Raw genomic sequence first — 15457 nt, 5'->3', positions numbered from 1 at the left:
TGTCTATCATGTGTTTGTTCGGCAATTATGACCTTGAGTTTTCCTTACGAAGTTATTTGACACCAAAAGTCATGTGACTAAAAGAAAAGTGATATATGAATTCATATTAGTGCTTAATAATTACCACCAGCGTGTAGTATCTCTAACCAATTCCTTGGATTATCCATTCTAAATATTTCTTATAAACATTGGACCCAAATTTTTACCTTGGCCTGTGACTTCAACTTTTTACAGTTTTTGCTAAAAATCAAATCCCTTGGTCCTTTGGCCTAACCCTCAATCATTCCACCAAATTTGGTCCAAGTCAGAACAACAAGTTCTTTGGTTCACACATGGAATGAAGGACAGAAATCAATATCTTTGCATGTGCTGTGCTGTGTGTGTGTGTGTGTGTGTGCGTATATAAAGAAGCCTCAATGTTTTCACAGAGGAGGTTTTATCACACATTTCTCTCTACTTTTCCTCATGAATATATTTAAAGAAGAAATCTCTCATGTTCAGATGCTGCAGCACATGTTCTTGACACCCCATGCTCAAACACTTGTTCCTGCATCCATGTTCGTCACTAGACAGTAGTGCAGATTTGTAGCTACTTCAAGGTTTTACAGATGCATTTCCATACAAGTCAAGCAGACTCAGCCTTCACCGCGTCATCTGTCTCCAGCCAGCTGACTGTTTGCCTTGCACGCTGACCCGTCAAATGACCACAAAGCCTCCCAAGTCCAAATAGACTTTTTATTGCCATTGAATAATAATCTGCTCTCTGCCTACTGCTGAGAGCTGGATGCATGCTAAATGTGACGTGTTGAATGAAAGAACAAAAGCACAGAGAGCGAGCCAGAGAATGTGTGTATGTGTGTGCGCATGCAAATACACACACACTCATGTAAATGAGCCTGATGATATATCAGTATGGCAGATACCACTGGCCGATCAATCTGGTGATAGATGTCCATTTTTTGGACTCCATGACAGCAGGTCTGTTAGAGTCTGTATCATCAGCGTGTCCTCAGTGCCATCCTTATATGATGGTTGCAAGTTTCATTATCATTTTGTTTCTTATTTACTTATGGACATTTTCCCTGTTCATTTAATTAGTTTCATGCAATAATCCTGTTTTCTGTTTCACTAAACATATTGGCACATTTTCTATTTCAATATATTGTGCCGAGATTTATTGATACAAGTAGATATGAGAAAAAAAAATACAAAACAAAACTGGATTGAAGTAAACTGCAGTAATAAATGATAAACAGGCAGCACTTTATATTTAACCGTAAAGAAACACTCCTTAATTTCTTGAGTCACAACACTTTGACCTAAATATCATGTCAGTATTTCACAAATTTCTCTTAAAAGCAACTGAGACATTTTGACAACTGACACATTTTACAGCTTTGTACAAACATTACTGATGTAAACAAGCATTATGTAGCTTCACAAAATATGAATAGTTTGAATGACAGAGGGGGTAACTATTGTGCTTTATTATATGGCTGTGACACTACGCACACTCTGATTGGCTGATTACCGGTCTGATATTTTCCCATATCGGAGACCGGTTACCATGACAATCAGTCCGCAATGCATATTTTTTTTACTAACCAGGAAGCAAAAAAGATGATTAAAAAATCCGACATAAACATACTTCATAAATACCTAAACAGCATTTGAAAAGCACAGAGACTGAAAGCCTCGGTGAACCCGATCCTGACCAGGTCCACCAAGGCCTCTGTGATCCCCATCCTGACCAGGTGCGCCAAGGCCTCTGTGATCCCCATCCTGACCAGGTCCGCATAATCACAGGTACACCTCATCAAAAGTCTATAATTGTATAGTGTTAGTCTACACAGCTAACCAGAGAAGCTATGTTCTTTCACCTGCACAACCACCTTGACACATTTGAGCTCCGGGTCATAAACAAACCGCAACACATGTCCACTTCCCACCACATCGCAACTTTTTCTTGCATTTTCACTTTGTTTGTGTGTAATTTGTTGGGAAAGTGTAGTGACACGGACCCACAACAGGGGGCGCAAATGAACGGTCAATAGATGAGCCAAAATATAACAATTTAATGTTGTGAATGTGCACAACGAACATACAGACAATCACAGAATATCATAACAGTCAATACACAGAGGTGACGTGTGGGCAGGCTCGAGGATAGAAGACGTCTGTCCTGAGAAGAGCCGGAACCACACGATTTCCGCCGCCCCAGAACCTGGTGAATACTGGAGCCGCCAAGTCCCGAATTCCCAGGTGATCACCGTCCCCGACTGTCGGATCTGGTACTGCTGGCGAAGAACAAAGACAGTCAAGTGTGGGTGTGTGTACACCCAGTAACAATAACGGTGGGAATGCCACCTCCACCTCTCACTCAACACGTTGCAGTGGTCTCAGAGGAAAAGGTGCGCCGTCATGCACAGCCTCCACCAAAAACGACCGGTTCTCCTGCAAACACTCACAATCACAGATTTATAAATCTCAAAAAAAGGCTGAGAGTAGTACCTCCTATGAAGTATGATATCTCGGCAACGAGGTGGAGATGACGTCTGGTCTTTATGGAGTGAGATGATGTTGAGTAGATGGGTGACAGCTGTCAAGAGGTAATGAGCGACAGCTGTCACCCCCGGCTGTGTCCATGGCGGCAGCGCCCTCTCGTGCCTGAAGCCCGCACTTCAGGCAGGGCGCCCTCTGGTGGTGGGCCAGCAGTACCTCCTCTTCTGGCGGCCCACACAACATAATTTCCCCCAAAATTAGAGAAAGTGCTGTGTTTCTGTCCCCAGAAGTAGAAAAATTACATCATATGTCTCATATTTTACCCCTTTAGCACCCGACCTCAAACGAGACTGCGCTGCCCAATTGCCCAAACGGGCTGGGGACACAGCTGTAAGTTGATTGTTGGCTTGCACGCTGACCCGTCAAATGACCACAAAGCCTCCCAAGTCCAAATAGGCTTTTTATTGCCATTGAATAATAATCTGTTCTCTGCCTACTGCTGAGAGCTGGATGCATGCTAAATGTGACATGTTGAATGAAAGTACAAAAGGACAGACAGCGAGCCAGAGAATGTGTGTATGTGTGTGCGCATGCACATACACGCACACTCATGTAAATGAGCCTGATGATATATCAGTATGGCAGATACCATTGGCCCATCAATCTGGTGACAGATGTTGTTGGCTGTCAGTCCATCTTATTTTCGCCAAAAGTGAACGTCTCAGAAGAATAAACAGTTGAGACCTTGTCGCACACTTGAGCAGCTTTTGTCACCATATAGTGGGCAGTGTGAGCATTTCATGGCTGCTGTTACATTTCGTACTTGAAATCCAAAATTCAGTAAAGACGGTGTTTATAAATGTCAGAAATACATGAGTTTTTTGGCAGGCAGAGCTTTGACTTCTTTGTATTAAGATATAAAAATTTTGATTTTGAGAGTTTTACGGTTCTTGACTTTTAGGACCCAGAAGATTTTGCCATACGGACAGAAGGACAGTAACTTCTCTTGACAAGCACAACTTACAGTTGTGATTAAATGTTGCTCTTACACATCAACGTCATGAATGTTTGACGGACAGGCTAACATGCAAAGGGAAACTGTTGTAAAAAGTTAGTTCGCTATAGTTAAGCTAACGTGCCCAGCGAAGCCTATCTCATTAACTGCGGGATTACTGATCAACTATATGTAGTCTATATCAGCAGAGATTTTTAGAACATACAAAACATATATATATTGTTGTGTCACACTCATTCATTCATTTGGATGAAACTGGTTTAGGAATTTTAAAGTGGAAGCCAAAACCAGAAATGTGTAATTGTAAAATAAATAAATAAATAATCTGTCTCGAAGCTTTGGTTTTAATTGTTGTTTTCTTCTTAGCCCATTTATCAGCAATTAATTCATCTTCTATCCCCGCTTATTCAAGTTAAGGGTCATGGGGAGGTTCCCAGCAGTCACTGAGTAACAGGACAGGGCACGAGTCTATCACAGGGCCACATACAGACAAATGCATTCAAGGTCAATTTAAAATTTCCATTTTACCTCAGCTGTATATCTTTAGAAGCTGGGATGAAGCTGGAAAGAACCTACGCAGACACGAGGAGAACATCCAAACTCCACACAGAAAGGACCAGGTGAACCTGGGGCCTTCTTAATATGACTCAACAGTGCTAACCACTAATCCACTGTGGCCACCCTTATGAAAAACTCCTTTAAACAATTCAGTGTTTTAAAATGTTTAATTTCTTTCTTTTTTTTTTTTAATTGGTGACAGTTTTTCTACCTCCACCTAAATGTTTTTGGCTTCAGTAGTTACTTTGTTTGTTTGTTTGCCAGCAGGCTATCTTCCAAAGCTGAACATTTTGGCTTTGTGAAACATGCCTCAAACAAACTACAAGTGGATTCCATTTTTTTTTTCTTCTTTTTTTTTGTCTCAGCATTCAGTGATGCCATCATTTTTTGCTTTACTAGATCTGGACAACAATGCTCCATTAATTTAAACATTGCTGTTGGTCTTTGAGCTGCCCCGTTTTGTTCAGGGTCACCACAGCAGATCGTGTACAGATTCACATTGGGATTTGACACAAGTTTTACACAGGATGCCCTTCCTGATGTAACTTGTTCTATATGGAGAAAAACACAGCCCATGGTCTTCCTAAATGATCTCCCAGCCAAGAACTAATCACAGCCTACCCTGTTAAATTCTGAGAGCTGCCAGGATCAAGTGTCGACAGAGCAGACTGGCTCACTCACTCACTCACTCATCTGCAACCGCCTCATGCATTATATCAGCAGATAGAGGGCATGGGGCGGAGTACATCGCAGGGCCACTCGTACAGACAAACAAACACCAGCACACCTGCAGACAATTTAAAGTTTCCAAGCAACCTAACCTGCATGTCTTTGGATGTCGGAGATATTGAATTTGAATTTGAACCAACTATTTTCTTGCAGGAGCATCACGTGACGTCACCATGGTACAGTGTTCACTGAATTAGAATGTTAGAATGTAAGTGCAAAGCTGATCGCGAAAACCAAAAATCTGCTCAGTGAGAAAGAAGCAAAGCAAACTAAAGAACTTATTATCAAAACCATGAAAGGCCAATCGTTTATTAGATAAACTATTTGCAAGGTATAAGTTTTACATTTGTAGACCTTTTTTTGTCTCTCTCAAATTCTGATTTTTTTTTTTTTATATTCAACTTATGTTTGATTATATTGACACAAATCATATTCAATAGCAGGGACTCTGTCTTTGAGTTCCCACGATGCACTGTGAAAACAGTTACAAAAACATGATATGTTTTAATTCCTTGCACCCACCAGATGGCCTCCAAAGTAGAGCTGACAACACAACTTTAGCCATCTTTCCTCATACTGAGAGAGAATAACATGCTAAAATAATAACCATGCAAGATCGCATTTTGAGTGAATGTACTTAACCCAAGGCCTCCATCACCAAATTTAACTGAAACCTTGTAGTGGGGCAGCATATGTATTATTTTTTTCATAAGAGTTGTGCATTTGAATTAGGCACAGATGTAGCCAAACATATTACAAAAAATGTGGATATTGAACCATTGTTTTTCATTTTGTTTTATTTCGTGCAGTGAAAATTGTAAACAAAGTCATTAAATCTGATATGCAAGCCGGACTGATTGTCATGGTAACGGTCTGATATTGGAAATATCAGACTAGGAATCAGCCAATCAGAGTGCGCGTAATGTCGTAGCTATATCGTAATGTAGTATATTTTTCAATATGATTGAAGTGTTTTTCAATTTTCATTTGGAAAATTGGCTTCCATGTGTGACATATTGAAAATTCAGGATGGCCCAATATCCATTTTTATTTGGAATACCATTGGCTGTGCATATACCAAATTTCATGTTTTTTTTTTTGTTTTTTTTTCTTCACAAAATGCACAATAATTTAGCCTATTTGCTGCACTATTGGAGATATCTTGCAAACAAGCAAATGAAATTGGTGAAATTATTAACTCTTAACTCAAAAGTATGACTTGCTACAGTGCACAATTTTATCATGATATTTATCATAATAAACTTATTTTTAGCTACTGGGCAGATGTGTAATTGTCTGTAGACCTTCAAGACAGGATTGTCTCGAGGCACAAATCTGGGGAAAGGTTACAGAAACATTTCTGCTGCTTTGAAGGTCTCATTGAGCACAGTGGCCTCCATCATCCGTAAATGGAAGATCTGCTCCACCAAGACTCTTCCTAGAGCTGGCTGCCCCTCTAAACTGATTGACCGCGCAAGAAGGACCTTAGTCAGTGAGGCGACCAAGAACCAGAGCGCTCTTGACCTCGGACTCGGGCGACAGTTCATCTTTCAGCAGGACAACGACCCTAAGCACACAGCCAAGATATCAAAGGAGTGGCTTCAGGGCAACTCCGTGAAATGTCCTTGAGGGGCCCAGCCAGAGCCCAGACCTGAATCTGATTGAACATCTCTGGAGAGATCTGAAAATGGCTATGCACCGAAGCTCCCCATCCAACCTGATGGAGCTTGTGAGGTGCTACAAAGAGGAATTGGCAAAACTGCCCAAAGATAGGTACACCAAGCTTGTGGCATCATATTCAAGAAGACTTGGGACTGTAATTGCTGCCAAAGGTGGATCAACAAAGTATTGAGCAAAGGCTGTGAATACATGTGATTTCTTAGTTTTTTTTTTATTATTATTATTTGTAAATTTGCAAAAAAAAAAAATCAAAAATGCTTTCTTCATATTGTCATTATGGGGTGTTAGTAGAATTTTGAGGGGAAAATGAATTTCATCCATTTTGGAAGAAGGCTGTAACATAACAAAATAGAAAAAGTGAAGGGCTGTGAATACTTTCTCGATGTACTGTACCTGCGTGTTTTTGTAATACGCACACTTTGCACAAGCATGTGTGTAAAAGAAGTGAGTTCGAGCAAAGCTGTTGTGGGATGTAATGCCTCCTCATCTCTTTGGAGTCTTTGTTAGGAGATACAACTCACAGCTGTCGGGACGGGAAAAAAAGTTTGCCCCAAACATTTAAAGATGGTGCAGCTTTAAGGGCTGCAGGATGGGAGGAGGGATGTCTGTAATCAAAAGCTCAGTGTGCAGATCAGGACCCTGTCAATCACACGGCATAGTGATGGAGAAATAAGAGTCAAGTTCAACAATAACCCCTCAAACCAGCCAATGAAAGAACACTGATCTCTAAGAGAAAGGGACAAAAAGCATGAGAGGACATCATAAATATACTTCCAAAATTCATCCTGGCAACTGAAATTCCAAAATAAATAAATAAATAAAAATCACACCCACCACCAAGCTGGTTTATGCGTTTTGTGTGCCAAATGTAATGCCAGCAATTTCATATTATCACTTAAGACTTAGTGAACAACAGCTCATTTCAAAATCTGTGGGACGATTATTTACAGCACAGCAAGTGTGTGTGTGTGTGTGTGTGTGTGCATGTGTGTTTTCCAAAGAGAGCAGGTTGTAAAGTGTGTGTGTCTCTGTTAAAATAAATAAATAAATAAATACAGCTCCCACTCACCCCTCCCTCTGAAGGACTGGCTGCCCATTTCAGCTCTCCTGGCACTGTCCTGGTATCCAGCAGGGTCACTAAAACAAATGACAAAATTCACTTTTATAACAGAACTAAGCTGAAAATATTATTATGATCATTATTATGATTATTCTGTTGTTTCATTATTATTTAAAACTATATGTCCATAAATAAATAAGGGGAAAAACTAAATAGTTGACATAATATGCTTGAGGGTTTCAGTGAGTCTTGCTCTATCAAAAAACAAAACAAAACACAAATTCCAGTATTTAGTGGATATTTAACCATCAAAACGGACGTTTCTAGTTTCTGCTCTTCAATGGAAACCTTTGGAATAGTTTTACGCATTACGCACCAGATCAATGTTTTCAGCGTTAAAATGACATTCAGAACACTTCAACGCAACAAATCCAAGTAGTTTCTTTCACAAATAGCGACAACTTTTTTTATATTTTCAGCCCCGCCATCCCGGGACGCGTTTACGCAGCGCGTTTACGCACGGTGCGGCACGGATAGCGCGCGCGCTCTGCCTTCTTACCTTCATTAGGTGGATAAATCCTCGTCCGCGAGCTAGAAACAAAAGTAACGATCCAGAGGAAAGTGGAAAAAGCTCTCCGTAAATGTGCAGCCATGTGTGCCGTGCGGTAACGCGCGTGTTCCGCGTTGGCTGTGCGCGCTTGCTGAAGCGGCTCCATCAACGGTGGGATAAAGCGCGCGTGAATAAAGTCAAGTGCGAACGCGAGTTGGACGCAGCGGATACTGGGCGGTCACTTCCGTTAATCATCGCCGGAGTGACTCGCTAATGACCGACGCAGCGCCGCGCTCCATCCATTGGCTCACAGCTCAGGAGTCCAAAATAAGAACCAAGTAACATCATGATAAACGTTCACACACAGGCTCCTCAAACCCAAGGTGACTCAAACCACAATCCACTGTTCCAAACACACCTTAACTAGTTACCATTGATCAGAAACAATCAGGCAATTTTAAAAGTCACAATGACTTATTGTTGTTACTTTCATTCATCAAAAACACCAATGAACCAAAAATGAGAGGGGAAAAAAGAAAGGTTCAAGCACAGGGTTTATGTTGTTTGTTGCCTGCTGAAGGCTTCACTGAAGCATGTGACTATAGCGCCACCTGTTGATATTTATTTCGTGACAGAAGAGTAAAACGCAAAATCTGTGTATTTTTAATTATTTATAAAGGGCAATTTCAGAATTCTTGAATCCTCTTTTTTACTACTGTGTTTTATATATATATATATATATAAATGGCAGCAACTCAGAGCATTTAGGCATCTAGACGTGGTGAAGACGACTTGCTGAAATTCAAATCGAGCATCAGAATGGGGAAGAAAGGTGATTAAAGTGACTTTGTATGTTGCATGGTTGGTGGTGCCAGATAGGCTGGTCTGAGTATTTCAGAAGCTGCTGATCCACTGGGACTTTCATGCACAACCATCTCTAGGGTTTACAGAGAATGGTACAAACAAGAGAAGATATCCGTTGTGCGGTAGTTGTGTGGACAAAATGGTTTGTTGATGTCAGAGGTCAGAGGAGAATGATGAGACTGGTTGAATGGGTGACTGCATGATGCTGTTTTGTCAATGTGGACCAACATCTATGAGGAATGTTTCAATAACTTGTTGAATCTATGCCACAAAAAATTAAGGCATTTCTGAAGACAAAAGGGGGTCCCACCCTGTACAAGTATGGTGTGTCTAATAAAGTGGCCAGTGAAGATGTGTGTGTTTATAGATAGATAGATAGATAGATAGATAGATAGATAGATAGATAGATAGATAGATAGATAGATAGATAGATAGATAGATAGATAGATAGATAGATAGATAGATAGATAGATAGATAGATAGATAGATAGATAGATAGATAGATAGATAGATAGATAGATAGATAGATAGATAGATAGATAGATAGATAGATAGATAGATAGATAGATAGATGTACAAGGAGTTCGGGGCCTAGGTGGCCTTTGAACTCTGGACCTTCTTGCTTCATTGTGCCACCAAAAACCCATTAGTTATATTTGGCAAATGCCCTATGTTCAGTTTAATTTATGGACCTTCAAAGAAAAGCATTTGTTGAGGCACTATTATCATTTGGATTTGTCAAGATCAGTTTAAATTATTTGTAAGCTGTACACACAACTTGACAACTGGCTTTAATTACAGTCATATCACATAATAAGAAATGTTCAGTCTGCCTATGAAGAAAATTTAATTTAGTAGGGTCTACACCAAATCAGAATTCTAACAATGCCTACAAAATGTACAAGTAATTCTAATATAGGCCCTGAAGCCCACTGATGCCAGTGCTGGTCTCCAGACCCCAATAATGGATTGCAAATTTAAAATAATCCTAGAGTTTAAATTGGACTGTCACATTTAGTTTGAGTACCTCTTGTTGTTCTCAAACAGGCCATTCTGCAGAGTAAATACTAGCACTTTTCATGCTTTAACTATATTTTATGCTAATATTTTTGTACTTTTATTGAAATAACATTTTTGATGCAGGTCTTTTACTTGGTTATTTGTGTTTACGGTTTTCTGTGTAGATAAACTGTTTGAGTACTTTTTCCATGGCTGCTTTAGAGGTATTTATAGTTTTGGTAAGAGAAAAATCATGGTGCTCTTTAGTCAAAAATGCTGAAGGTCAGAAGGAGAAATTGGGAACAATGGGACCAGGGGTAGAGCCCATCATGCAGAAGTGTGGTGGAGCAAACAAAGATGTGGATCATGACCTGTCATCCTACACTTTCCAACTCTCAGACACCGATGAACAATTATTGTTCAATCAAAAATGTACTTCTATAAACATAATCCACTGTTTGTTAAGGGTTTATTGAAACTTTAAATCTACAGTACCCTACTCTATCTGTCTATCTATCTTTCTATGCAGAGTAAATTTGAGCAAACTTTGTTGATGTGTTTTGGGGTAAAAGCTGGTTCGAAGAAAGTGTTGTGTATGTGTTTCCATCTCGCTTTGTATTTCCACGGTTGCTACGCTGAAACCATCTCGATCCCCTGTAAGGCATTATAATAGACCCAGGAAGAGCATCTGGCACTTTGAGACGCCAAAACGATCCCTCTGCTTCGAGCTGCCACTCTTCCCCTATCGACCATAATACCGTTTTCACGTTTCATTCTCTCGACAGACTGCGCAATCACAAAGACTCAATTAGCCAAGACGGGATCACGATTTCACTTGGGAAGTGATGCACCAATCGTATCGAAAAACGGAGGGCGAGGGCCTATGGGGCAGCAGAGCAGGTGGGTGGGACTTTGACGTGGGGCGGCGTGACACAGTGATACGGATGGAGAACACCCCGTTGTTTCTGGTCATTTGTGTCACTGGAATTTTGATTGATGACCATCGGGATGTTTTTCCCACTCTCCCTTGAGATTCCAATCTCTCTGGAAGAGGTTCTCCACGATGGGGTTTCAAAACCCACTTTAAATTTGGCCATTAGCCCAACGCCATGCAACTGCATGTTCACATTGACTTTTTGTTCTCTGTGGGGCCCCACATGGCTGCTGCCCACACATCTGTATTGTAAAGTTCCATCCCTGTGCTTCGTTGTGTGTTTTTGTGCACATGTGAACTTGCATTGATACACTAAGTGTGGAAGAGCAGAGGAGACAGCAGAGTGAGCGGACAGGAAGAAATAAGGCTATACGTCCATATGAAGTAGTAGCCAAATGTAAATGCAAATGCATCTACACACAATTGAGTGCGTAAGGAGAAAAGCTCAAGGGACGGTAGGTGTGTGGGCGATTGTGAGAAAGGAACAAAAGCGGCAGAGAGGCGAGATGAGGAGCCGCGCATTGCCAGTGAGGATGTGATTAGTGGGTGGGTGGCTGGTGGGGTGTTGGGTGTTGGAAAAGGATCTTCCCTCAAAGCCTCACTAAGATATTCCTGGAGCAAGTCAGAATTTCATTTGGCTCGTGGTCCTATCCACAGTGCTTTCATCGCACTGAGAACGGAAGCCATTTTCATATTCATACAACGCTTGTGATGTTCTCAGGGTTATATGACAGATAACTGTCACATTTCCGAAATCTGTACAGTGTGACTGTGTTTGGGCAAACTGCTCAAGCCGACACAGCATCATTAGCATGTCAGAGGCGTTGCGGTTGTCTCGGTAACAGATGCTAGTCTGGTAAATTACTTGAGCGCACATGTGTGTACTGTATGGATCGTTCGGGTATGCTGATGCACTTCTCTGTTTATGAAAGATTAGAACAGACGGTTTCATCAAAACCTCCAAAAACACCTAACGTCTGTGTGCGTGCGCGTATGCTGTGCATCATGTGCTTTCTTTCAGAGCCATAGCTCAGTTTCTCTGTTGGTGGGTGCTACTTCAGCTCAGGATGAATTATTTTAAGTGTTATTATCTACTCGACTATAATGCTCAGTGTTAATTATGACTATTCAAGTAGTGTCCCTTGCATTTTCTTTCAGTTGATTTGTTCCAAGCAGATTTCCAGTTTTGAATTTTATCTTAAAAATATTGTTCCTCCACCAGTTACAACCAAATGAAGTTCTAGTTAATAATGCTTTATGTAAAGCTGTGGGACGTAGTCAATGCTGGGCACAGTTCCACGAATCCACTAAGCGCTAATTAGCAAAGTTAACCTTTTTGTTACTGGATTAGCTTTTCAGCTAACTTTGAAAACCATCAGCGAACCATTTAGCTTCTGCAAAATTTAGTTCCTCTAACTTTCAGTCCACTAACATTTTTTTTTTCCTGATGAAGTGAATAAATTTAACAGGCAAAAACATTTGTAAACCCTAAAATCATACATGTTACGAGTAGTTCCTGTTTATAAACGCAGAGAGCTAGCTAACACTTCTGGTTGACAGGTCAAAGCACACAAGCGCTGGTAAGAAGATAAGAAATTACACTGTGAACAAAAATGGTAAGCAGCTCAAAAGTCAGTATTTTTATTTATTTTTTGTGCATTTGTTTTGTGTTTGTGAACGCAATACGGGTGAGTCACAGCTCTGTTAACAGTTTATAAATATATAATATAGTGATAAACTGTGACTTGTAATACTGCAATTAACTGCTTTTGATAAAGATGATGACAGTGTTTGATTTTCGTGTGTTTGTTTTGTGTTTGTGATCACCTTTGAATTTAGTTTTACCCAGCAGCCCCAGCGGTGCTTAACCTCGAAACTGGCTTATCAGTAGCCATCGAGCCGACAGCTTAATCTGATGTGGCTGCAACCTAGTCAATACTAAAAGTTAGAGGTTAGCAGTAACTTCTGCTAAATTATTTAGTAGTTTATCGGTTTAGCGCTATAAAAGTTAACTTTTCAGTTAGCGGTTTAATGGTTATCGAAGCTAACCTTTTGGTTAGCTGTGCCCACCACTGGACTTAATAATGCGTACCTTTCAGATATTATAAGAATGTCTATTTATATAGGCTGTATTTTACTCTAGTGAAATCTCAGACAAGATCCCACAGGATTTCAAAGACACCACCATCATACACCTCTACAAGAGGAAAGGAAATCTCCAGGCTTGCGACAACCACAGAGACATCTCACTCCTTGCTTTAGCGGGGAAGTCCTGGACAGGATTCTCCTTAATCACCTCATCAAGCATCTCAAACAGGATTCACTTCCAGACAGCCAGTGTGATTTCAGAAAGGAGTAAGGTACGGCAGACAATGTGTTCGCTCCAGGAGAAGTGCCAATAACACAACATAGGCCTGTACACAACTTTCATGGAAAGGTAGTGTTCAACACTATCAGTCGGGTCGGTCTCTGAAAGATAATGAACAAGTTCAGATGCCCAGAGTGTTTCATCCAGATGGCCTGTCAATTCCATGATGGTACGCAGGCCAGGTCCTTCATGATGGAGATACATCCACTCCTTTCCAAGTCTCAAACACAGTAAAACAAGGCTGCATGCTGGCCTCAACAGATGGAAAACTCTTCAACTTGCCATGACTCTGGGCTAAAACCAAGGTCAAGCTTCAACACTTCCTCTTCACTGATGACTGTGTCATCAATGCTGGTAGCCCCAAAGACATGCAGCAGTTTATAGACTTGTTTTCCACTATTGCAAAAACTTTAGCCTAACAATTATTACAAAAAAAAAAAAAAGTAACATGGTAATGTATCAGCCTGCTTCAAAGAAAGTGTACCAAGAATGTCCTGTGACGGTGCATGGACAGAGATTGGCAGCTGTGGACTCATTCACCTACCTGGGCACCACTCTCTCTCGCAATATGCACATTGATAGACTGATGGATCGCCAAGGCCGGTTCTGCCTTTGGCCACCTGTGCTCATTGGTTTGGGAATACAAGGGAGTGAGTAGTTCAGCCAAACTGAAAGTCTACAGAGCTATTGTTCTCACCACACTGCTGTAAGTCAGACTTGGACTGTGTAACAGAGGCAAAGAAACTAAACTGCTTCACAAGCTACTCAAGGTGAAGTGGCAGGATAAGATCCCTGATTCAGAGATCCTTGAGTGAACAGACATGTGCAGTGTCACCGCTATGCCGGATGAGTGCTTTCCCAAGTGAATCTTCAATGGAGAACTGGTGCTAGCTCAAAAACAAAAAACAAAAAAAAAACAAACAAAAATGATACAAAGACACTCTGAAAGTCTCCTTGAAAGACCTCTACATTGATCACACATCCTGGTAGTCACTGGCTCATAACTGACCAGCTTATAAACATAAAAGGAGACATACTTTACTACCTGCAGATTAAGTGGATCAAATCACTTTCTCCTCGGCTGACTGTGAGTTTGGTGCAAGTCAGAACAAAACATTTGTGTTAAACAAACTGACTGAAGCTAACTGCTACGCTGAGTATAGAGTTAATATGGACTAGTACAATAAAAAAAAAAAAAAACCTAAACCCAGATGGCCACAATTCTTTAGTTGCTGTGGTTTTACGTAGAGCTGACATGGATTTTTACTTGGCAATACAATAACAATACGACAGAGTAAAAAAAAAAATTACAATATAATATATCTGCTGGCATCACAGTGACATTGTTGCCAACTTGGCGACTTTCTCGCTAAATCTAGCAACTTTCCAAACCCTCTTGATGACTTATTTTCTCAAAAGCGACTAGCGACAAATCTAGCTACTTTTCCTGGAGTCACTGGAGACTTTTCTGGTGTTTGGCGACTCAAAAGTGAAAGAACATATTGCTCTAGTCCCTGTCCTCACTGAGCGGCAGCAGGTCTCCCCACGTCTGTGGCAACGGTTAAGCACTGAGCGGCGGGATAGCTACAATCCTCCGCTTTCAAACACGCACGCGCGATGCCTCCACGGCTGTTCTCACATTGAATGTCAAACCTCCCTCGGACTCGCTCAGCCGATTTAACTCATTTGCTGTGCTCTGACTAATTAGTCTCCAGACTTTGAGAAGCCCTGGCCTTGAGAAGTTATTTTATTTTATTAAGTGATAGCCCAAAATAAATAAACAAACCAACAATCAAGTTTATTTGTAGTTCTAAATGTTATTAAAGTGTTTCTTTTTTGTTTTTTCAAAACTGCATTTCAACAAATACAGTGGCTTGCAAAAGTATTCAGCCCCTTCGAATTTCACACATTTTAATTTGTTTATGGCATTTCAAATACAAAAGTAAATAAGGCTTCTCAATATAAAAAAATCTAAAATGATCTTCCTTAGACTCAAACTGAAAGCAAAACTGTGCAACTTGATTTAAATTAATAAAAAATATAAAAGCCAATATGATGGGTTGCATAATCCACCCGGAAACTCAACATTCTTTGAATGTTCATTGAACATTTGCACAAACATCATATGAACAAAGAACGAGGACAGGTAATGTTTGTATGTGAACATTATACAAACACTCACAAATGTTCAGAACATT

The 15457-nt window shown here is 40.5% G+C and overlaps 1 protein-coding gene across 1 annotated transcript in view; it reads right to left on the bottom strand.

The window, feature by feature from the left end:
• LOC117521513 (ephrin type-A receptor 4-like) overlaps nt 1-8415 on the bottom strand; it is a 79214-nt gene extending 70799 nt beyond the window's left edge. Inside the window, exons 1-2 of the mRNA XM_034182828.1 lie at nt 8104-8415; nt 7554-7621 (exon numbers count right to left, since the gene is read on the bottom strand). Of these exons, the coding sequence (XP_034038719.1) occupies nt 7554-7621; nt 8104-8260 (225 nt within the window). The 5' untranslated portion in view covers nt 8261-8415. The remainder of the gene's footprint in view (nt 1-7553; nt 7622-8103) is intronic.
• Nucleotides 8416-15457: the final 7042 nt, after the last annotated feature.

Source organism: Thalassophryne amazonica, chromosome 12, assembly GCF_902500255.1.
Source record: "Thalassophryne amazonica chromosome 12, fThaAma1.1, whole genome shotgun sequence".
Classification (NCBI taxonomy): domain Eukaryota; kingdom Metazoa; phylum Chordata; class Actinopteri; order Batrachoidiformes; family Batrachoididae; genus Thalassophryne; species Thalassophryne amazonica.
The sequence above is the reverse complement of the archived record's forward strand: the minus strand, read 5'-3'. Positions and strand labels throughout refer to the sequence as shown.